Raw genomic sequence first — 24,294 nt, forward strand, 5'->3', positions numbered from 1 at the left:
ATCTATTTTTCACACCCCTAAATGATAAGAGTAAGGCAGAACAGCGTTTGCCGGGTGCAGCTAGTATTAATATAGATTAAAACTATTTTTAAGAAAAGAGAATCATCATTGAACATTGACGGTGATTTCTCGTCGTGTCTACAACTCACAAAATAAACATACAAAAGATAATCATCCGTACGCGGCATCTAGCCAGACTATGACACGTCGTACGGTGCGCAGGACATGTCGCAGGTGGACGGGTGCGGGCTGAGCGGCGGCTCGGAGGACGACGAGGAGTGCGCGTCGTCGCCGGCCGGCTCCGCGTACGAGGACGCCGGTGACGTCATCAAAAGCGCCATGAGCGACGAGGTCACCAAGCAGCTGGCGGCCGCTGGTGAGTTACCCCCGTCGGTTTAGAGTCTTGAAGTGTTGTTGTGGTGGTCCACCTTACCTTAGGAAAAAGATAGGGGCCTGAACAGCTTATCATGAATAAACATTATAACGCATCTGAGGAAAAAACTCAGGAGTTGAGAAATGCTGATGCACGATGTAGGAAACCGTGATTCTACTTCAACAATCGAATTTCTTGTACTGTTTCGATTTCATGTGCCTAAGGGGACACCTCATTTGTAAAGCATACAAAAAATAATATAGCTATAAAAGTAAAAATTAAACACGGAAGAAGAAACTCTTTTTTACGTGAGCGGACAACTGAGCTGGTAGTTCACCTGACGGTAAGCGATCGCCATCGCTCATGAACATTTGCAGAGGTAGCGCCTTTGCGAATGCGCTACCCGCTTTTAAGAGGTGAGGGATGAGGAACGGATGAATCATTGGAAGGAAGGAATGGACTGGGAAAGGTGAAAAAGAAACAGGCCTCTGGCTCCCCCACTTACCGCACAAAATCACAAACAAGATAAACGCATGCTATTTCATTGTAGATGGTCTATTTGTAGCTATATAACTTCTCGTACACGAAGCCCAAAGACTCGGAACGTCAACAAATAGAAATGTTTATTTACCTTGTGATGTTTATGTAGAGAAATTATCCCAAACAATGTTCCAGGTCCCGTCGGTATGGCTGCAGCGGCCGCCATAGCATCCTCAAAGAAGAGAAAGCGACCGCACTCGTTTGAAACCAACCCATCAGTTAGGAAGCGCCATCAGAACAGACTGCTCAGGAAATTAAGGGTAAGAGAGGGAGGAAGGGCTGGGGGGCAAAAGTGGTAGAAATTTACTGGCGTTACCCACTCTTAAATTCTTATTACTATTAAATTTAATATTTAAATAGTAAATACTATGTAGATTAAACACCCATATCACATTTAATTATATTAAAAACATCTTATAATGGATAACTTAATAAACTAAATAAAAGTATATGAAGCTAGTTGTGTACTGATAAAAAATTGCGTTAATGATTTTATCTCTTGAACAACTGATCACATTCTTATACGATGAGTACTTAAAGTTTTTTTTTTTTTTTTTTTTATAAATCTGCAATCAGCGGTATTCGCTATAAGCGGATTTGTTGCCTGGCAAAGTAGGACATGTAGAGCGAGCCCTCCAATGAGGACATCTGCTCTTCAAGTGACACATTTAAATTATGTCTTTCCTTTTAAGACGTTTTTGATACGTCCTTTTTGTCAGTTGGCTAGCAAGTTTGTTTGGGTGTTTCTCCAGTCTGGTCACGTACGATTTTATATGTTTATTAATTTCATCTTTTAAGCTACATATATTGGTATGGCTATGAATTTCAGCATTAGTTGCAAACCAAGGAGCATTGCTAAGTGTTCGTAATATGGTATTTTGTTGACGCTGCAGTATAGAGATTGACGAGTTACTGGCACTACCCCATAGTTGGATGCCGTATGTCCATATAGGTTTGATTATGCTTTTATATATAAGCAGTTTATTGTCCAGTGAGAGACGACTTTTCCGGCCTAGTATCCAGTACAAACTTCGGTAGCGAAGGTTTATTTCTTCTCTTTTGGCTTTAATGTGGTGGTTCCATGTCAATCGTCGATCCAAGTTACTCTACTCGTCGTACTTAAAGTTAACAAAACAAATTACTTACAATTTATATTTATTGCCGTTTTATTTGATATCTAGACCAAATTTTGCATCCTAGCTTTTTCCTAGCCGGCTACTTCGCACGCGTTAATTCGGAGTAGTTTAATAGATATTATTATACATATAAACCTTCCTCTTGAATCACTCTATTTATTTAAAAAAACCCATCAAAATCCCTTGCGTATTTTTAAAGATTTATGCATACATACGGACATAGGGACAGAGAAAGCGACGTTATTTTATACTATGTAGTGATGCATTACATACTATAATATCACTTATTTCAAAGTGTATATTATATATTATACAGTAGAATATAGACTATTAAAAGGATTGCCAATATCATAGCAAATTATAACAAAATTTTATTTACACATATAGGCATATTTTTTTTTACATTTTCCACACTTCTGGTCTTCACTAAAACTACAAATAACTAAAAATTATACAACAGTAAAAAAAAATGAGAGAATACCATCAAGAAATAAATCCTAATCGGCGTTATAAACAGGCGTAGCGCTAATTCTATCAGTCAATGTTATAAAATATTGTACGTTTATGCGTATTAAGTTACAATGACCTCGCGGACTGAACTTGGGGTGAATATTTTAACATTGTTTGGGCGAATCGATACCCTTACGTGCGAGGGGCTGTAATCGTATTAGTTTTATTGTGTCACGGTCATAGACGCTGAATATATTTGGCATGATCTACGCTATTCGTACATTTGTGGAAAATTTATCTTTCTTCAAAACTGTGTTCTTAAATAATGTCTATAAAGCAATTTTACGTTTTTATTAACACACTATTAAAATTATAAACGCGAAACTTTGTAAATATGGATGGTTAGATGTATGAATGTTAATTCGTCACGCGAAAACAGCTTATCGTATCTGTATGAGATTTGCTACGGAGATAGATTATAGTCTGATACAGCATATTTCGCGGGTTAGAGCTAGTTATTTTATAACTTAAACTTTTCGCTGATCTCTAGGTGAGCTAAACTTTTGAATGTACCCATTCTTGCAAGAGGCAAGGTGTACCAACTAAAACTTTTCTATGAAATAAAATGTACCACCTTTAATAATTGATTACTTACGAGTTTTGGCTCGCGTAATACACAACAAAGAAGCCAAATTTGTATTGCGTTTGAATTACGAACAAATTCAAGGAAGGAAATTAGTGTATTTTATACTAACTAGCGGAGCCGCTGTGGTCGGTGTCGACCTCTTTTTAAACTTTCAAAAATGGCTATCTTTATTATAGGTATATGTCTTGTTCAAGTCATGGTAGTGGTGTTATATATTTTTTATTAATTTATTTGATACTTATTGAAACAATATTAGCAGTATGCTCTCGTTCTCCATTAAAACTGCTACGTGTGTGAATATCCGTCCAATTCTCTTAAAAAGGTGTACGTACACAGTTTTCGCTTCACGTATAATATTGTAACGAAAAATTAAGAAGGGAGAAAGGAAAGTCTATCGTTTCTAATAAGTTTCGAAACTACTGTACATTTTTTGATAATTTTTCATTGAATACCCAGTTTTATTTAACATCGAACGATACAATACGATCTCACTATAAAATGTATAACGAGTTATCGCACCCCACTCACAGCAAACGATAGAGGAGTTCGCGACGCGCGTGGGCCAGCAGGCGGTGGTGCTGGTGGCGACGCCGGGCAAGCCCAACACGTCGTACCGCGTGTTCGGCGCCAAGCCGCTCGAGGACGTCGTGCGCAACCTGCGCTGCATGATCATGGAGGAGCTCGAGAACGCGCTCGCGCAGCAGGTGACACATACACGCAGACGCGCACGCGCACGCGCACGCGCACGTACACAGACACGTCAGACACACGCACACGTATATAAGCACGTACGCACTTACAAGCCCGTGCTTACATAGATCGTAAACCACGTAAATTTAATGTTTTTTTTTTAGATTATATCACTGAATAGTCTTATAGATTGTAAGCAGTCATTTATACTCAATGATACATGCACACGCTCGCGAAATAATACACACAAGTTGGGTACTTGTGTGTATTAGTGCGTTCACACACAGACATACATACACCGCTAAGTTTTAATCTTCTTACTAAATGTCCTTCAGTTATTCAATCTTTCCATTTTGTTAGCCAAGTTAATCACATAAAGACTCATCAAATTTATTTACGTTGCATTGACAGAATTGCTGTAGTATCACGAGTGAAATGACACATATTTTATGAGTTGGAGATTAAGATAGCATAATTCTTATAACTAGTGTAAATAAAAAATTATTAAAGGTAGAGGTTAGTGGAAAAATTGAGGTATGTTTTTTATTTTAATTAAAAAAAGAATGTCGTGAAAAATGTAGACGTTTCATCTGATACTACAAACCAATAGATTTTTTAGTTAAAAACAGAAATGAAGAAATGTAATTTTAATGTTGCTTTTTACTCTAATTAATTACTGATCTCCTTGCTAAGCTTAGTTTGAACTAAAATGTTAGTAACCGTTTCAACTGTTTTTCGACTGCACATTGATTGATTCCACATTATATACTTGTGTGCACATTGCTAACTCCAAATTTCCTCGAAACTAAAAAATAATATCTATATTAAAATTGCTATCATTCTGTTGGTATTGTAGAGTTAATTATCTTGGTTTCGTGATTTGACTCTGCTTTGTGCAGTGGAAATCGGTAGCCCCGCTCACGGAGCGAATACAAAGAGGAGATATAACGCAATTTACGTTACATTAACTTATTTTAATCAAATGTTGTAAAGTACAAAGGATCAAAAATTACGATCAATAATATGTGGCCTGTACGCTTAGAGCACGGTTTTTGGCGTTTGGCACAGTTCAATTTAATTATTACGCATATTTAATGGGAAAAGCATTGGGAATATTCAATTGACCTCTATACCAAAGTATCAAGTAGCCAAGTTATATCTACTCAGTGTATGCGCCCCGTGTGCCCGCATGCACGCATGCCGCGCGCGCGCACAGCCCCGCGCATGCGCGTGCGCACGCGCGAGCGTCCCGCGGGCACTCGGCGAAATAACTGTTCAGTTCGGGCTGGGCTCGGGCCCGCAGGCGCCGCCGCCGCCGCAGGAGGACCCGTCGCTGTTCGAGCTGCCGCCGCTCATCATCGACGGGATCCCCACGCCGGTCGAGAAGATGACGCAGGCGCAGCTGCGCGCCTTCATACCGCTCATGCTCAAGTACTCCATGGGTGAGTGCCGCCGCCGGCTCCGTTGTGTCCGGTGTAAACTCTCTGAATGATCTCCAGTTAAACTCTTGTTGGTTTTAAAATAAAGAAATAAAATGTATAATTTAATGTTGAATGAATTTATACATATGACTTTTTTTTTGAGTGATTACATTTAGCTTTCTTGATTAGTTTAGTTGTCAGCTCTCAAGCTGTTAATTGTTATTATGGCAGTAGGAATATCTTTAATCTGAGGGAATTTACACTAACCGAACGTTTTAAATATTTTATATGTAATTTAATTATCATTGACATTAGTTTGTTGTGTAGTATATACGCCCCCATGTGATTTTTGTTGTTTAAATGAATAATACGAACAACATTATGTAACGGCCAGTGCGAGGCAAGCCGGGTTGGGGCCGCGAGTCGACGCGGCCGCCGTGGTGGCCCAAGGACCTGCCGTGGGCCAACGTGCGCATGGACGCGCGCTCCGAGGACGAGAAGCAGAAGGTACGTGCGGGGACCGCCGTGCCGGGCCATAACTATCCTCTCATAGATAGTTACCAATGATGATTGTAATATTTAAAAATATTAAGCACCCCACGCTTTTTACTGTGAATTGAATCATTGTGTTAATAACTTAAATTTTGTTATAATTTTGTTTTGAGGTGATTCATTATGATTGATTGTTTCATCTGCAACTATAGTTACATTAAACTCTTTGCCATCAAAAATTATTTTCTAGTTTTTAGTTCAATTTGCAATAAAAGCGTGTTTTTTTTGGTTTTTTTAAACTGTAATTATTATATATATATACTATAAAATATATAAAATTTATTCAGTTTGTACACTGTGCGCATGTATGTTCCCGCAGATGTCGTGGACGCACGCGCTTCGGCAGATAGTGATCAACTGCTACAAGTACCACGGGCGCGAGGACCTGCTGCCAGCCTTCACGGACGACGACGACGACAAGCACCACCAGCGCGCGCTCTCGCCTGCGGTCCGTATACCCGTACACCCCTATAAACGCATATACACCCTTATACACGCATATACATCCAAATACACCCATATAATACACGCTCATATACGCATATACACCCATATACACGCGAATACACGCGTATATACACGTAAATATGTCCCATTTCAATAAAGAGTCTGTTCGCATGCCATTAGTGCCGTCTATATTCAATTCTCTGTATATCTGTCAACGTAAAGACAAGGAGAAATTTCAGATTTCTTAGTTTAACGCATCGGGGCTTTAATTAGCATATATACACGCTTAAGTATGCATATCAATTTTCTAATACACATACACATGTACCTGCATATATGGGAACAGACACAAAGAAATATGCACGAAAAATATATATAAACATTTATGGGCACAATGAATATAACAATTCACGCATAAACACGCGCATATGTGCGTATACGCAAGGATCATGATATACGTGTACGTTTATGATCTGCGACTCTAAATTCCAAACTTTTCCATATCTTACATGTGATGTTTATTATTTAACAAGGGCTTATAAAAATACTGTAAGTTCGTAATTTTTAATAAAACATCGACTAGGTAAATTTCATCTGTTGCGAAGAAATTTTAAAACAATTTTTATATCGAATATTGCCCTTGCTGTTAACATAGAAATATAAACTCTTTTACCCAAATTTACCATTTATAGATACGTATACGTAAATAACACTTACTATTTCCAATATTTGTGATTAATAAGTGTGATATATGATTATTTGTTTTTTTTTTCTACGCGTTCAAAATTGGAATTGCTGCTGGGATTTTGGTAACATGCTGTATTATTATTGAATAATTAATTATTGTATTTTTAATGGATACTTATTAAATAAATAATCGACCCGTCGTTTAAAATAATCTCAACTCCACTATAAAACGCTTTATTTGGTTAATTAACTCGATCGTTATCGACTGAAACGATCATATCTCTACAAAACATATTCCCCCAATTCGAATTAAATAATTTCCCTACTCAACCCCACTTTAAAATTTAACGCAAAATATCGTAAAAAATTTTCCTACTCGACCCCATTTTAAAACGTACCACACTAACAAAACTGCAGTCGTCGCAGTGCATGCCGAGCGGCAGCTGCAACTCGGGCGGGTCGAGCAAGCACGGCCAGCAGGCGGTGCTCACCTCGCAGCAAGTGTGCATCGACCAGATGACGCTCGCCGATGTCGATGTACGATATGGGGGATGCGGGATCCTTTTATGGGCGTTAGGTTGCCGCGTGTGCCGCGGGATCTTTTTGTGGGCGTTGTGTGTGACTGAGGATCCCTTAGGTTGTTTGGTTGCTCTTTTGATAACTTTTACATATCGACCGATGGTTTGTTCGCGTGTCTATTTTATGGCTAGCAGGCGGTACTCGCTTCGACTTGGGATACTTTGGAGGACGTTAGGTAGTGCTTCAACGTCACTAATCACCTACGCATCTAGATAACTCATAAATAAAGAAGAAAGTCGAAAAGAAGTTTGAAAGAAAATAGCGAAGGTTAAGCTTTGACATTAATTCTTTAGATACCTTATCTATCTACTACTATAAAAATATAGTATGACTAGCTTTTTCCCGCGACTTTTCACGCACTTTTTTCGGAGTAGTTTAATAGATGTTATGATACATATAAACCTTCCTCTTGAATCACTCATAAACCTCATCAAATTCGTTGTGTAGTTTTAAGTATCTAAACATACATACATACAGACGCGGTAAATGACTTTGCTTTATATTGTATAGTGTGTAGTGATGATGTATAATGTTTTAAACCAATTGACATGATGTTCAGATGTCGCAGTACGCGCCGGCGGTGCTGCAGACGATCACGAACCCGGACGGGTCGGTGTCGCTGATCCAGGTGGACCCCAACAGCCCCATCATCACGCTGCCGGACGGGACCACCGCGCAAGTTGTACGTGTTTTGTTTGTTTGTTCCGTTTTTTTTATGTGGAGATTGGTATTTCTTTTGAAAACATAAAAGATGTGTTTAGAGTTACGTATGGGCTGATGATGATGTATATTTAAGATTTATCATCGTTGGCACCAAGATGAGTGGATCTAAAACGCCGTATTGCTCTTTCCAAATAAGTCAATATAGCATTTTAAATTATCTTACTTCAAAATATAATCATCATCATCATCATCATCATCATCAGCCCTTATATGCTCCCACTGCTAAGACACAGGCCTCCTATGAGGGCTGAGGCCATATCACGCTGGCCAAGTGCGGGTTGGCAGATGATGATACACCAGTGTTGAAGTATAATATCACAGTGTAATGCAATGTCCGCGTGCGCGTGCGCAGATCCAGAGCACGGAGGGCGGCGCGGTGGTGAGCGGCGTGCCGGTGAGCGGGCTGGACGGCGAGGGCGTGGCCGTCGACCTCAACGAGGCCGCGCTCAACTCCGACACGCAGATCATACTCACCACCGACGACGGCCACGGTGAGCCGCACCATACTGATATAAAACAACAACAACAACAATAAGTTATATATATATATACATACAGGGTGTCCCGCCGATGGGGCACTATGCTCAGCGGACTTTATAGTTACGTACGCTAATCGTAAAATACTCATAAAATCCCAGATGCGTTTTTTTTTTTCTATAGGAAGTAAAATATGCATTTATAAAATTCTATGTGTACGAATCTTAACTGGCCACCTTTATATATACTCCAAATATATTACAAGTATACACGTATAAATTGGGCTTAGGTGTAAAGGGTAAAAAGTGCTCCGGGAGTGGCATTTCAGTTCTGATACATTGCTCTCTTTCCTTATCATCTTACTTTGAAGTCTAATCGCAATTTAGTGTGATATTATAATACAAGTTATATTCAAGCACTGGCTCAAGGATGGTATTAAAAAAGGTGTCCAAAATAGTTTTCTACTCTTGCTCATGAGGCATTCACACTTACATAGACAAATAAAACATCTTTATAATTTTATATCCATCATCTTTAAGCTTTTTTTTTTATTAAAGGGGCTGCTCCAAACAAGTTTAAGTCTTCTCTAAATATGTTCAGAACTAATCAACACGTTTAATTTCCAGGCTACCCGGTGTCCGTGTCGGGCGTGATCACAGTACCGGTCTCCGCGTCCGTGTACCAGTCGATGGTGGCGTCCATGCAGCAGCAGGACGGCGTGTGCGTCGCGCCGCTCGTGCAGGTGCACACCCGCGCACGTACACACGCGCGCACACACGCACGCACACACGTGGGCGCACACGCGCGGGCACGTGCGCGCACGCACGCCGGCACGCGGCTGTACGCGCACGCGCACGCGCCCACCGCGATACGCGTTAAAGTGGAGAGCGTTTAGTTAGAAAGAGTGTTAGTTAGGCGGTTTGGATTGGTTGTGTAGTAAAATGAATAAGGATTTTTCTTGATATTCATGAGTTTAGTATTCGCTTGAATTTATCATATTTAAATAAGATCTGCGTGGTTTTGATTTTGATAAAACATCAATGAGCTGTAACGAAAAGAAATGGTGCCTAACGATAAAAGGTTTGGTAGGAAATAATAATAGTAAGTTTATCTGTCAAATTTATTTGTTGTTGTAGTTGGCACATGATTTTCTCTATAGATAATAATTAATGTGATTATAGAGACAATAACGGGTGAATGTGAGTATTGGGCCAAATGAAGTTTCAACAATAGTTTGAGCTTAACACAGTATACGGATTTATGATTTAAATGCATGTACAAGTGCGACGTAGAGACATGTTTTAAACGGTTTCGTTTGAACTACCATAATACATGAGAGGTGTGTATTTGCTCTGTGTTTGGACGGAGTGTGCTTGACTGAAACTTTCCTGTGCCGTATGCACGCAGATATTCATATTAATTATATTGCTTATTATAAAAATACCAATGTAGGTACAACGAATCTTTGCATTTAAAAGAAACTTAAAAATTTTATACTAAAACCGTATTTTTACCAAAGAAGGTGTGAGTTTAATTCTAGTCACCTACCGCAATTTTTTTTTTATTATGTGATTCCCTTAATTTGTGACAAAGCAATTAACTTGGTGCATGTTATTTAGTAAAAATTTAATGCATGTTTTAATTTAGATAGGTAATTATTTCGGTTCGTTGTCTTCTCAGTATAGTATTAAAGAAATATATTATTTTTCATATGTACCTAGTAAAAATAATTTCTATATAAAATAGGTGAATTAATTTATTGTTTCGCATCTCCAAATACCAAATAGCAATTTTAAAACTTAGATCTCGCGCGTGTTAGTGCCAAAAAGTTAGGTATATAGAACTTATTAGTAGTTTAGTTACGGTTAGATTACTATTTCGTGGGATATGTGACAATTGACATTAAACTTCAATTGTGAAGTGTGCATTCGCAAAATTGAAGTTTAGGTTAAGATCAGTTCGGTTTACTTAAAAACTACAAAGAAATAGGAGCTGAGAATCCGCCAGCTTGCAACATGCACCTAACGTAATTTGGGAGAAGTAAATTCTCAGTATATAATACATAACTGCAATGTATTTGCATTGTAGTGTGGCAAAATATTGTAGAACTGAGATAATATTAAAGTGATACAATGTACACTACATAAAAATTCTTTATTTACATGAAATTTTTGTCATGGTGTTATTTACACAAATTGTTAAGTTTTTTTTTTTATTACTTAATTAGTTGTTGTGCACTATTTTTGATATTTGCAAGTGACATTTGATTTTTATATTGTGCTATGATTGTAAAATTTCGTTTTATTGTTTGCATGCGTTAAGTGTTTATTTTTTAGGCTTGTTTGTAAAACACGCATTGATTGTATGCAAAAAAAGTAATTTTCCAGATATTATTCTTAGTTTTCTAAAAGAAAAATTTATTTCTAATTGTGCTTTGCCATTTATTAATAGTTGTTTATTGACAGATGTTTTATTTCTATTTGAATGTGAAAACCCAGCACTTATATTCACGAAGGACTATATATAGACTAAACTTGGACAGTGATATTTGTATCGCATAATAAATATTAAATAGGTAGAGAATTTAGTGTTTTAATTAAATGTAAGTGATTATTTCCTTCGTGGATAAATGCTAAATGTCCAATATTAAGTATTTCACCAGTGAGTGTTGCTTGAAGAGTTCTTGTGTGTGGAGATGAAGAAAATGTTCAAAAAAAAAAACTAATATTTGTTAAAGTTTTTATGGTTTGTTTCCAAAAACGGTAACAACTTAACATTTCTTTGAAAATAACAAACCTTTCGCGTTAAGACAGCATGTATATTGTCTTGCTATTAATAAAAAAGAACGTTAAAAGTCGCTGTTTCCTTTTAAAATTATTGTCTCTTATAACATTGAACAAGTCTTCATCTTGAACACTCGCTAGTTAATTGTGTATATTTTGTTTTTTTTTTTAAGTTTACGTAGAGTTTATTTTTTGCGTTATTTGTTTAGTGCATTCAGAATATTGTTGGTGACATGATAACGTATTTATATTGCATGCTTAGTTGCTATAGTGCCATATTTTTAATATGAAAAAGAGTATTTTATTACCAAAGATTTTTCGGCGTAGGTGGAAGTAATTATATAATATAATTCACAAACAATATTCTAATTGTACAGCCAGTAGATAGAATTTCACCATTAAAGCTGTGATTGTGTTACGTTTTTTGTTTTATTTGATGTGTGTTTCATTTTATACTTGTGACTTGTTGATTGCACGCGCTCGTTTTCGTCGTCAGGTGTGTATTGTTTTATTTTTGGCTTTCGATTATGTCGTTATGATTTTTTTTTTTCGTATTACTACTTGTGTTGTACTTATGGATATTTTTTTAATTGCATTCACAATAATAATACTAGACCGGAAGATGATAACACACGTTTAGAAAAGCAAATATCCATTTAATTATCGGAATTATCGGAAAATACAAGAACCTATTTTTGTCGAACAGATCATAAAATATTTGTTATTTATCCGACACGTTCGATAAACGCCCACGCTTTTAGCCGCCAGTGGCAGGGCTTTCATTTTCCGTTTTGCCATTACGTAATCAAAACCCTCGAAGAAGTCTGGTACAATTCATATCATCAAATACTGTTTACATAGTATTGTTTTGTTTTTTACTCATTTTTACGTTTCTTAATATTATATTTTTGTTTAAGTATATCCTATATTGACTTTAAAGTTATAAAGAGGAAAGATTTTTGTTTTTCCTAAAGTTTATAAAAAAATATTACATTTAAATTTATTAAAAAATAAATATACCGAATATGCAATGCTTTATAAAAAGTCTTGCTTAACAATGAATTTTATAGTCCATTCTCGACAAGAAAATCAATAAAAAAAAGATGTCATCGATGTCCTCTAAGGCACGCCAAATAAATAGAATATATTTCCTCTTTAAAACTTAACTATCAATACGCATGGATAACTCTAACGCGTTTCAGGTGGAACAGAACGGGGAGGCGCTGGAGGCGATCTCGATGGGCGGCGGCGTGGCGCAGGTCATGCTGCAGGGCGGCGGCGAGGCGCAGGTGCTGCAGGTGCTCAGCCTCAAGGACGCCACCGTGCTCACCAAGGCGATGGTGCGTGCCGGCTAGACCCAACCACCGGGGCTATAATACTACTAGACTAGAGGATACTAGCGGATATGCGATTGATGATGCACAGGCGATTACTCCGTAATGGCGATAGCAACTAAAAATTTAAAAAGTTCTGTACCTAATGATAAAATCACAATAATAATTTGAAACGAGATATATCCTAAAAGTGTACATTAAACATACGTACAATAATCGCCTGTGGACACTTAACGGTTTCAACATGTATATAATATAGAACGAGAGATTGCTGAATTCATTCTCATCAATTTTTACCTGTTACTGATCTATTTTATTTATAAGCAACATACCATCCGAAGTCGACATTTTTGACAACTTAGTAGATTTTATACAATTCTCAATACAATTTCAACAAAATATTCCAGCAACAGCAAGTGAAGTCAGAACGCGAGGCGGTAGTGGCCGATTCCTAGCTACTGAGCATCGTGGCGGAAGACCGCGACGAGCCCGCCACCGAGCCGCTGCCGCCCGCGCTCGACGCTCAGTGACGCGCTCGTGACGTCATCGCGCTGGCAACATGACCTCACCACAGACTATCACACGCCCGGCGAGCGGGAACCCGCAGATAACACAGCGGACGCGAAGCCGACACTGACAGATGACACATGACAGATATTGAGGCGCGTAAATGTACGACCGTTTTGTATAGACAATTATTTACGGATTTTCATGATAGACCCCCGGTTCGTGACGTTTTCATCATAGAAGTAACTGTATGAGACATCGCATTGTAAAAAATTTTAAATGTTCACCGTAACACTCTAGTCTACATAATGTACAGTTAAAAAATGAGTTACCGTAAATATTGAGATTGTTGAATGACACAATAACAGATTTTACTATAAAAGTTTTTAACATCTTCCCTATTATTGTAAATAAATAAGTAACGATTCAATTATTAAACGGCGAAAATAATAGTTACTATTCTTCTCTAGGTCTAGGGTTGCCACGTTTAGGAAAATATGGCTGTTATAATTGTTAAAATTCATATAAAATTACAGTATATAAATGAATGAATATACGGCCTTGAAAGCCTGATTGTCAGAGCCAATTCAGAATAGAAAAATATGCCAAAGAAAACTCAAATGTACTACTCAGCTGTAGAAGTTAACAGCCCAAATAAGTATTAAAATTACTAAAAAACCATAAATCAACACTGCAAGTGTACGATAGGTCATAAGTACTTGATGTACCAAAAATCAGTTTTTATATATGGAGGTGATGTTAGTTGAGGTTGAGGTTACTAACAATTAAACGAGCGAGTTATAAAACGGGCATAGATAATTGAATGAATAAATTGTCCAAGATCTCAGCGATCAATCGCGTTCTCAGAACGCAGACTAGCGTAATTATTAATTTATCGATAATTTATTAAGAAACACCAAATATTTATACCAATTTATTTTTGTGCAATAACGCAATAATTGTTCCGGTATTTTATTTTACCTACATTCCTTTATTTTAAGCTTATTTAAGTGCAATTGTTGTTTTTAATTTAATTTTAATTTTTGTTGACACGTTCTAGTCGGTTTGAGTCATAGTAACGATCTAGTCTAATAAACGTAATTTAAAATTGTAAAATACTTTCTTAGGCGAATTAATGTAATTAAATTTCACTGTATTTAGTGAGCGACCTCAGCAGGGTTAAAGATCCAAAGTATATCTATATTGATGTTTAAAATGTATGATGTTATGCATTTAGGGACGTTTAATGACTTTGCTGGTTTTCAGTGGTCGGATCGGCGACGAAACCTATTTGAGATAGGTTAAGTTTCATATAATTCATAATAATAAATTATTTTAAATTGTTAGCCAAGCATAGTTGTAAGATGTAGACATCCTAGAAAAGTACAAATCTGTATAATTGCGTATTGTTTATTTTATATTTAAGAGATGCGTAACCTTATTGTTTTTTATTTTATAATTTATTGGTTTTATTTTGTGTTCATTAATTTATTTAATTTAATATTTATGTATAGGTATGGAAAAGCACAATTTTGTTAAGTGATGATTTGCGATTGTAAATATGGTATGACTGTGTGTATAATGCAATCATTAAAAGTATTTACGTAAGCTTGTAGTTTCATCTCTTTCTTACAAATGTAATAAGTATCCTTCGATGAAATTATTTTATACTTAGGTGGTTTAAAATTAAAGAATTAAAGGTGGGCGTGCCGACATGTTTTTGTTTATTAACGAATGAAATTACAGAAATTTTCAGTCGACTAATTTATTAACATTGACAAAAATATTAACTTACCTAGATAACTAACTAACCAAGATATTGGGAAGAACCGTAAGATATTCCGTAGAGCATGCGTCGAACAATCTGACTTCTTAAGAACAATTAAATATTTTTTAGTACATAGATCATTTAAAAAATATTCAGAATTATAATACGGAATTTTTCTATTGTAACCCTCATAAGCTTCTTATTAATAAAAAAAGTACTCAAAATCAACATAATCCATGTTTCAAATTTAAGTAGTCCAGAGCAAACACACAATTTTAAAATTCTAATCTTTCGATCACAGGACAGCCTGAGGCATTATTTCATGATTATGTAAGAAAGATTGAGTCAAAAGTTTTACAGAAACTTTTAAGATATGGATTGAATTAGGTTTAGACTCTTATCTAAATCTAATTGTTAGTTCGATATCATTATCACCATAGAACCTTAACTTGTTTTGACCTGTTTTCAAGTATTTTAATTAAAAAATTCAGAACTGATAAGTTATGTCTATTTACTAGAACAGAAAGATTGCATAACACCAACTTCTAAACGGGCCCTGTATGCAATATATTAAAACAAACATGATACATTTAGCTTTAATGTGCAAAAAATTACTTTTTCAGAAAAAAATACTTAGTAACTGTGCAATGTATATTGTTTTACTTTTATTTTGTATAATTAATGCATATTATTTCGAATTTTTTTTTTTGTCACAGTCTGCAATGGAGCTGGTAGAACGCCTGACGGTAGGCACTACCACCGCCCATGAACCTTTGTAGAGACGTAGAGTCGATTATAGACCTTACGCCTCTACAAATGGATTGCCGACTTTATATTGGGAAGGGATTAAGTAAGGATTGGCGAGAGGAATAAAGGAAAGGACTGGGAAGGGGAAGGAAAAGGACATGGGCCTCCGGCTCCCCCACTCACCGAACGAAACACAGCAGAATGCTATTTCACGTCGGTCTTCTGTGGGGGTGTGGTACTTCCCCGGTGCAAGCTGGCCAAATTCGTGCCGAAGCGTGCTCGACTACCACATACAAAGAATCAGCTTTCTCAATAGCAGATGTCATTCTCATAGCTTTTAATGAATTTGGATTAAACTCGCTTTTTTTACTATGCCATATTATCTCAAGTTGATTTTTGGTCTAGATAGTGTAAAATAAATTCATCACGCCACCTGTTTTTTGACTTATCAGAGACCAAACATGATGATCAAATGGATAATTCTTTATTGTTTTATTTTCATGCCTTTAAAATATTAAAAAGTGGACCATTTAATTTCAGCAATAAAACAGAATTCTGTTGCTAATATTTAATATTTATGTGATAAATTCTGAAATTATAAAAAAAAAATAACAATAAAACCACAATGCTATTTCGCTAATGTTTAATACATTAGACAAGCCAGCCGATTTTATATGGTGGACCTAGAATACTTTGATAGTTGTATCTCACAATTAAATAAAATAAGTCAACAGCAAAACTATTATACAAATTTTCTACAGCTTATCACCAATAACCTTACATGTCGTACACATTTTCTAAAGCTAATTCTGGCTTGTCATAGCCAAGTTCCTCTGGAGTTTCAATTCCGAGCTCTGTGAGTGTTGGCTTGATTTCCTGAATGATGTATGGGTAGATTTCGGATACTTTGCTTCCGCACTTGTCTTTGCAAGCCTCAATGAACCTCACAGCGAGGGCGTAGTCATTCACTCGTCTGCAGGCATGCATGGCAGCAATGATGATCTTGGGGTCAGGCACCAAGTCCATACCGCACAAGTCGTTCATACCCTTACGGATTTCCCATCCATCAATGTCTTTTCTGTTGAAGAAGGCTTCATATCTGAAACACAAGTAAAAAGATAAGATACTAAAATTAATTAGAGCAAGACTTGTGTGATAAATTAGCGTCATAGCTTCTAATTAGTTAAGATTATCGTTCCTCTCTTACATAAAATTAAAGCAATAGTTTTACATAATTACTTTGCCCAAAACATATTTTTCTCCTGCTGAAACTCACGTTGTCTATCTTAACGATATTGCGTACGTGTGTGTTAAATTTCGGGCAAGAAATCATTAGCTTGATAAACAATTCTCATAGATATCCCATTACTTGTTTCAAATAAAACACAAACACAACCAAATCATACCAATATTCAGTTACATAACGTCAAAATTTTCAGACAGGTTACCTTCTATCAAATTCTTCGTCTGACTCGACGGGACCTCCGTGAGCCCTTCTTGAAGGGATCACTGCACAAACATTAGTAGCAGGTATCAAAGACCTTTTCAGGACATTAGCCAAAGCACCCGAAGCCGATTTTAACATTTTGTACGGAAAATCCACAGGAACTTTGGCAAGGATAACAAAATATGGCTGCCGAGAGGCTGAAAACCATAAACTAACTTCGTGTTGCCAATTGCCAATAATATAACATACGTCAATCAATACATCATTTTGGTGCATGCGCGTATTCTAATTGTCTATGATACAGGAAAAAAAAATCAATTCTGGTAGTTACTTATTTTTAATGAAAAAATAATTATTCTTCTTGATGCGTCTACTTTGCATAATTTAATTTTAATTAGATGCGTGAAATCATTTGTTCAGACTTATTTGTTTCATTAACATAAATGGTAACTCTAATGAAAACCATATGGAAACTAAATTTAAATATGTGAAATCGCAATAAATTCAAAAAATGTACTTTAATCTATATGCTAGTAAAACAAAGAAATAACTCACCTATATCTTAACAATCATAAGTATTCAATAGTATTAGAAAAAAATTAAGAATTAACGTTTTTGCTACACTTTAACAATATCGTTTGTGTACTTCGAAACCACCGACATTACTATTCAGTGCCGACTGCCGACCTCTCATTGATTGAGGGTAGCACTGGTTAGCCACAGAGTAGATTTATACGTATGGGGGTTGGCAAATTTTCTAACTGCGCCTATCGCAGTAATTAATGTTATTGTTTAGTCTTGTCTTTTTTTTATTACATACTTTTGATTGATTTCTTAACTCTATTTTTTTATGTGTGATAGGGAAGCGCTTGACTACCGTCTCGCTGCTGGTAAGCATAGATGTAGTTAAGAAGGAGCGCGCTTCCCTGGAAGGTACCTGTTCACTCTACCCTTACTTTTTTACAGAGTACTGAATCTAAAATTTTCACTTTGAGTCAGGTTTTACAAAAAATGTTCAGTTTTAATTAATAAAATATACATTTGTAAATACTAAACTTTATTCATTATACTTGATGTTTTGTGTAACAAGAACACTCTTTAGAAAACAAACAAACAAAATTAAATAATTACATCTAGTAATACAAAAGGTCCAGCTTACACTATAAATTGTATACTCTTTAGAATTTTTCAGTTGGTGCAGTTGATAAAAAATTATTTAATTCTAATGCCCCTTACACTTTCCTTCGTCTCTTCTTTTTAGAAGCAGTAATACTTTCTTGTCCACTGTCATCTTCACTAGAGCTGCTTGATGAGGAGCTGTCACTGTCACTGCTGGAGGAACTACTGTTTGAAGAACTATCTGAGGCCACTCCTGTGCCCTGGCTAATATCGACACTGCTTGCGACTTTGTATAATTCTGGCTCCTTAGCTTCTAACATTTTTAGCCATTTCTTTGATAACTTGGGACGTCCTCTCACAGTCTTGTGCCACACAATGGGAAAGTTTGTCCGACTGGAGAAGTTTTGCGTTACAGCCACAGTGTCGTCCATATTTAGTACAACATGCCACCAACCTCCAGGAACAAATACAGTCTCACCAGGCTTTTGCAGTATTTCAACCTGTAACATGCAACTTGATTATTTAACTGATCTATGTATTATGAAAAAATAAACTTTAACAAATATAAAGTTACTAACTGGTTCATACTCCTTTGGCCAAGTATCCAGTTGAGTTTTAGGATAAATAAGTTTGAACCAAGTAATAGCTTCATCTCTCTGTTTCCCACCCATTGCTCCAGTCACTTTTATCAGTTCTCTAGGAGTTTGGGTCGGGAATAAGCACCATCGTTTATGACCAAACACTAGAGCATTCCAAGCGCTGGTGCCTAGGGGATCTATGTGAATGCCAGTTCCAGACCTCTGGGGTCCCATTACGAACCAACGATATGGTGGTCTCCTTTCCTCACCACAATACTTAAACAAATCATCCCTAAAATATTTAGGTATGTCATAGTCGTCCAAAAGCTTCTTTCGCCTCGGATGTTCACCAAAACTACTATCAAAAATATAAAGTGGACTATCATCAGTCGTTGTCCTCATATACTCTACATAATACTTCATTTTCATCTTAACGCTATAACCCTCATTGTCCTCGCCGCATTTAAATTTTTGGTTTCTATACTTTTTGGCAAGTCGTTCAAGCGTCCATTTGTGATTAGCACGCCAGTTGGTCTGCACATTTGTTATGACTACAGGTTTATAAATTTTCTCATATTTCTCTATGAATTCCTCAGGTGGGACTATATTGGCATCTATTCTATCTACATTATCTTTACATTTTAGGAATTCTTCAAAATTTGATGCATATTTTAAAGCTGTCCATTGGTGCTTATCAGCTAATTCTGCAATTATATGATAAATAAAAAAGATTATCTTATCTTTGCTTATGCTGAATATAGTTATAGAAAAGAAGCTTGAAAACTGTGTCACATATATTATGTATGAGTGATTTATCAGAGGAACAATAATCCATATAGGTTTTCAAAACATCTTATAAATTTCAAATAAACATTAACAATCAATTGTATATAAAAACCATTATATTTCTGGATGATGTTTCTGATGATTGAATATTTCCATAAATGCATAAATACAAAGTTAAATATATAAAACTAAGAATAATTAAAAAAATAGGCAACTAAGTGAGAACAGTAAAATGGATGGGACATTTCATATATCTTAATATAATCCAGTGTCATGATGTATGTTCCCAGTGAACCCTTCACCAAATGAACCGATTTTGATGAAATTTGGCATTTGATGTGTAATTTGGCCCAACTTAAGATATAGGATAGTTTTTATTTTGATTAATTATGACAATAATTTATATTCTTGATATTTTTAATTATTACTCAGCCTTATAAAATATTATTAAATATTTGATGTTAATATATTTTCCCTCATTTAAATGTGTGTATCAATCATTTCTTCACATGAATAAAAATTTTTGGAGCATTAAGTTTGAGCTAGTTTAGTGATGTTTTATTTACTTAATATAATATTACATTTTGAATAGAATCAATTTGAAGATTTTTTTTATGTCATAGTCAGCAATGGAGCTAGTGGGTCGCCTGATGGTAAGCGCTACCACCGCCCATGAACATTTGGAGAGGCATAAGGTCAATTACAGACCTTTCGGCTCTACAAATGGATTGCCGACTTTAATTGGGAAGGATTGATGAGAGGAATAAAGGAAAGGACTGGGTAAGGAAAAGGATATGGGCCTCCAGATATAAATTAATCATTGTATGCTAAGTTTGCAAAAAATATTGTAAATTTATGCCTTAGGACTTTCTACATGTATGTCTACATTTAGAATGAAATTTCTGTTTTAAAATTTATATACATCTTTTAACAACTACATTGTTCTTTTGTTCAAAAATATATTCATGGTTGTGAGTGATTCTTTCGGGACTGAACTAAAAAAAATAATTATAAATATGGGATTCCGAAGGCATTACATCTCATTATAACAGACTCCAATTTAATTGACTGCTGATGAATAGAGTATAATGTTACAGAATTGACATATATGAATTAAACCAGATATTACATAGGTTTAAAAACCTTGTTTCTATATCTTTCTGGTTTATGATCAATTGTTAAATTCCATGCAACATAATCTTTAGGAATCTTACATTATTAGGTTTCAAATTTAATTGATTTTTACTAATTCGTTTCCTATGGTATGTAAATTTAATATTTAACAGGCGAACTTTAACAAAATTCAAACAATCGTTTCCAAAAGCGAGGTCAAATAGGCACATAGCACATGCCACTTAGCGATTGTTCTAGAACTCTTTAACTAAAAACCATAAACGAATATGAATATAAGAGATAAGTAGAAATCATTACTCAACTATGCTAAACGTTTTAACTATTCTAATTCTCCCTTTTTATTATAAACAGGACCAACGGTAAAACGGCAGCTAAAAGTGCAATTGTATTCATGATAAAATAATGCACCGTACCTGGTCGGGCTTTCCTTTTTACTTCCTTTATGCGTTTTTTAGTTTTGTGTGACAGTTTATATTCGCTTTCCATTCTTAATTACTATAGTATTTAATTTGTTTAAAAGTTTCAGCGTGAAATCCCGACCACAAGCTGATTTTTGATTGATTATTTGCGGAATGCAGATTGCAGACTTCAAATTTCAATCATTTGACATCAGACAAAACAGATTACAAACAATTGCTTGTTCCTTCATAATCCTTGATATAGATTACCTATCAAAAGATTCTTATAGTAATGGAATTACTAAATTGTAGGAATGTATTTTTATACAATATATTCATAAAAACTTGACTTTATTCAGATACTTCAAGTAACCGGAAATTAAAAGAGCAAAACTTTAATTTTATTTAAGATATGGTATGAGAGGACAAAGATAAGCTCATGTTTAGAAATTTAGTGAATTATCTATTTATGTGAAAAATTGCGGTATCGTCCAAATTTCCCATAAAAAAATGTAATATTCCGACAATTAATATTTACATGGCCCATAACCTGGCAACATTATAACAATTTTCGACGCATTGATCTACAGATCGACAATTTTTTAATTTCGTGTTATAACCGATATAATTTAAAACGTTTTTACTGTCTTTATTTTGTTTCAGTTTAAATAATTGTTATGATATTTAAATTACTTCTAATATCGTAAGAAAGAAAAAAAAGTGGTTGATTTGACTATTGTAGTGAAACAAATTTGAAACGTTCCAGTCTGAAGTGTGTAGCTAGCTCGATATAACTGTCAATCTGGGTGTAGAAATTTATTTGTAATTTTCACCGGTTCTTTAGTTCAATTACCGAATGTATTAGACAATATTTGAATACCCGTTTGATGCAAAATAATGTTAATTAGTGTATATGGTGTATAAAATAGTGAAAAAATGGATGACGGTGCGATCAAAATTCAATCTGGGATTAACATCAACATCAAAAGAACAGATGGTGAGTAAAAGCCAATTTTGTTTCCCTTTCTTTTCGTCATAGTCTTACTCATACTCGTGTTATCAAATTGTCAGAATGATATCATTTAGCTGAAGCTTCTTACACTATTTAAGGTTCCTTTAATGATTCATTCATAACGAACTTTTACACACAGTGCATAGCCCCTGACTTACTCAAGTTTAGCCCTCATATAAGTTCAATTGATTTTAACGGTTTTCTTTGATCTATTCTTTTAAGAAAAACATATATTTTGTGGAAAATGCAATTGCGCTGAAGGATAAAAATATACATAAATGTTCCTATTATTACTAAATACTAGATTAATTAGCTAGATTTAGAAATTGTCAAAATGTTTTGATGAACATTCATTCTATGTTTTATTCCTAAACTTGATAATTAGATAACAGCTGACCAACAAACAATAACATGAAATGTATATATTTCTTGGTGATTTATTTACAAAGTAATTGGAATACCTTTCAAAGTAGATTTTATTATTTCTATCTATAAATCCAATTAATGTTTTTAAATTTGTAATGGTGATAAGAAAATTATGATGTAAAAAAAAGAAAAATATCTACATGCGATAAGATGTATTGATTTTATTTATACCAAGTCTTTGTGGGTGTAGAAAATTGTATATTGTAATTTATTTGTAACCAATAATCTTGCCTGGAAGATAAAAGTTTAAGTGATAACATTTCCGTGTAATTGGAATCAGAAATTGTGGTAAATGTTAAGAAAAAAAGATTTAACAACAGTAAAGTCAAAACCAAAGATGGTATCACAGTATTATATATAATAAGCTGTTTCTCCTAAATACAGGTTGCCCTGCAATCTAGCTAGGGAAACATCGGCTTTATATATGAAAACTTTAAAATATATGTAAGACAAACCGTTTATATAAACTAAATTGTAATTGATATAAACTGTAAATTTAAAAATGTCAAAAATGTATGTATGTATGAAATAAAAAATAAATAAATGTGAAAATGATAACACATAAAGCTAACACATATATAGTAGTTCTGTATTACAGAGCAATATATAGGATACCATATAAGAGTTATCATTTCTTTGTTTGAGATGTGACAATATCCTTTCTTTCTTGCATTAGAATACGAAAATAATGAAATAAAAATGATTTTTTTTATTCCATGAAAATCTATTTTTGACTGTTGTCATTATCCAGCTAATCACCAATCATATGTTAATGTATAAAAAGCTATGCAATTTCATGAATTATTTTCAACCCATATCTGTTCTGGTCTGGTGGTCAGACAAAAAGTAGCTCAGTAATTTTTATCAATTGGGCACATGAAATAATTTTGTAGAAAAAGTTTTACTAATATTATAAACTCTGAAATAAAATTATTAACCATCTAGCCTTAAACTTGTTTTAAAATATAAACCTGAAAGTTTGTGCTAATGAATGTATGTTTGCTACTCAATCATGCTAATACAGCTGATCAGTATATGTGAAACTTTGGTATGGTGATAGATTATAGTCTAGATTAGCTTAAAGGCATAACTAGTAATTGATATGATAACTAATTCTTGTTTTATGCTTGTGTTGATTGAATGTGTTAAGGGATTTTTGATTTCAGAATTTCTGTTTTCAAACCCATGTCCCTAAAACCAAGAAGGCTCTCAATTTAACTTGTATTTATTGTCTTGGAGTTTCAACTGATTGATGTGATTCTTTTTGTGTTTGTTAGGGAATTGTTATCATTTGGTCCCATTTTTAAATTTGCAAAGGTTCCTCTCCCCGGGGAAGTTGGTAATCTTTAATGTTCAAAAGAATCATTTTAATTTTCTTTCCTCTAGTAAAACATCCATAAAATTGGTAAATTGGTTCAAACTTTCTTAGGATAAGGCCTGGAAAAAGAAAAAGTCAAAAAAATTATTTCATTCATTTTTAAGATATCAAACACACTATGTACTTGGGAAACAATAAATATCTTAAAATCACAAA

At 34.9% G+C, this 24,294-nt stretch overlaps 4 protein-coding genes across 16 annotated transcripts in view; 2 read left to right on the forward strand and 2 right to left on the reverse strand.

Annotated features, from left to right (window-relative positions):
* The window catches only part of LOC119838788 (DNA-binding protein Ewg), a 19,600-nt gene extending 4,647 nt beyond the window's left edge, over nt 1–14,953 (forward strand). For 2 of the 9 annotated variants that reach the window (XM_038364897.1, XM_038364899.1), the window contains exons 4-14: nt 1,049–1,173; nt 3,676–3,849; nt 5,139–5,277; nt 5,651–5,763; nt 6,128–6,256; nt 7,360–7,479; nt 8,081–8,203; nt 8,597–8,735; nt 9,348–9,463; nt 12,707–12,844; nt 13,246–14,953. In XM_038364897.1, the coding sequence (XP_038220825.1) occupies nt 1,049–1,173; nt 3,676–3,849; nt 5,139–5,277; nt 5,651–5,763; nt 6,128–6,256; nt 7,360–7,479; nt 8,081–8,203; nt 8,597–8,735; nt 9,348–9,463; nt 12,707–12,844; nt 13,246–13,293 (1,364 nt within the window). In that variant the 3' untranslated portion in view covers nt 13,294–14,953. Of the gene's footprint in view, nt 1–101; nt 377–1,048; nt 1,174–3,675; nt 3,850–5,114; nt 5,278–5,650; nt 5,764–6,127; nt 6,257–7,359; nt 7,480–8,080; nt 8,204–8,596; nt 8,736–9,347; nt 9,464–12,706; nt 12,845–13,245 lie in introns of those variants that run through there. The other 7 variants (XM_038364898.1, XM_038364894.1, XM_038364902.1 and 4 more) reach the window with 6 other exon arrangements.
* A 1,533-nt stretch (nt 14,954–16,486) lies between these two features.
* On the reverse strand, nt 16,487–17,545 carry LOC119838791 (cytochrome c oxidase subunit 5A, mitochondrial). The gene is made up of 2 exons (XM_038364906.1): nt 17,309–17,545; nt 16,487–16,959 (listed from the first exon to the last, which is right to left on the reverse strand). The coding sequence occupies exons 1-2, from the start codon at nt 17,443–17,445 to the stop codon at nt 16,638–16,640; spliced, it is 459 nt and encodes a 152-aa protein (XP_038220834.1). The 5' UTR covers nt 17,446–17,545; the 3' UTR covers nt 16,487–16,637.
* Nucleotides 17,546–18,347: 802 nt separating this feature from the next.
* Nucleotides 18,348–21,513, reverse strand: LOC119838831 (bifunctional arginine demethylase and lysyl-hydroxylase PSR). Its single transcript, XM_038364959.1, has 3 exons — nt 21,338–21,513; nt 19,005–19,708; nt 18,348–18,926 (listed from the first exon to the last, which is right to left on the reverse strand). The coding sequence occupies exons 1-3, from the start codon at nt 21,408–21,410 to the stop codon at nt 18,540–18,542; spliced, it is 1,164 nt and encodes a 387-aa protein (XP_038220887.1). The 5' UTR covers nt 21,411–21,513; the 3' UTR covers nt 18,348–18,539.
* A 500-nt stretch (nt 21,514–22,013) lies between these two features.
* Nucleotides 22,014–24,294, forward strand: part of LOC119838821 (kinesin-like protein Klp10A) — a 55,833-nt gene continuing 53,552 nt past the window's right edge. Inside the window, exon 1 of one of the 5 annotated variants that reach the window (XM_038364944.1) lies at nt 22,014–22,319. In XM_038364944.1, coding sequence (XP_038220872.1) covers nt 22,259–22,319 — 61 coding nt within the window. In that variant the 5' untranslated portion in view covers nt 22,014–22,258. The remainder of the gene's footprint in view (nt 22,320–24,294) is intronic. The other 4 variants (XM_038364943.1, XM_038364945.1, XM_038364946.1 and 1 more) reach the window with 4 other exon arrangements.

Source organism: Zerene cesonia, unplaced genomic scaffold (genome assembly GCF_012273895.1).
Source record: "Zerene cesonia ecotype Mississippi unplaced genomic scaffold, Zerene_cesonia_1.1 Zces_u005, whole genome shotgun sequence".
Taxonomy (NCBI): domain Eukaryota; kingdom Metazoa; phylum Arthropoda; class Insecta; order Lepidoptera; family Pieridae; genus Zerene; species Zerene cesonia.

Bases quoted from the DNA above. Each gene is read 5' to 3' on its own strand.
- LOC119838791 (XM_038364906.1), bottom strand. From the start codon at position 17,445: ATGTTAAAATCGGCTTCGGGTGCTTTGGCTAATGTCCTGAAAAGGTCT. The intron at 16,960-17,308 runs GTAACCTGTCTG...CTTGTGTTTCAG, and splicing joins GACGAAGAATTTGATAGAAG to ATATGAAGCCTTCTTCAACA.
- LOC119838831 (XM_038364959.1), bottom strand. From the start codon at position 21,410: ATGGAAAGCGAATATAAACTGTCACACAAAACTAAAAAACGCATAAAG. The intron at 19,709-21,337 runs GTACGGTGCATT...ATATAATTGCAG, and splicing joins AAAAAGGAAAGCCCGACCAG to AATTAGCTGATAAGCACCAA. The intron at 18,927-19,004 runs GTTAGTAACTTT...TGCATGTTACAG, and splicing joins GGCCAAAGGAGTATGAACCA to GTTGAAATACTGCAAAAGCC.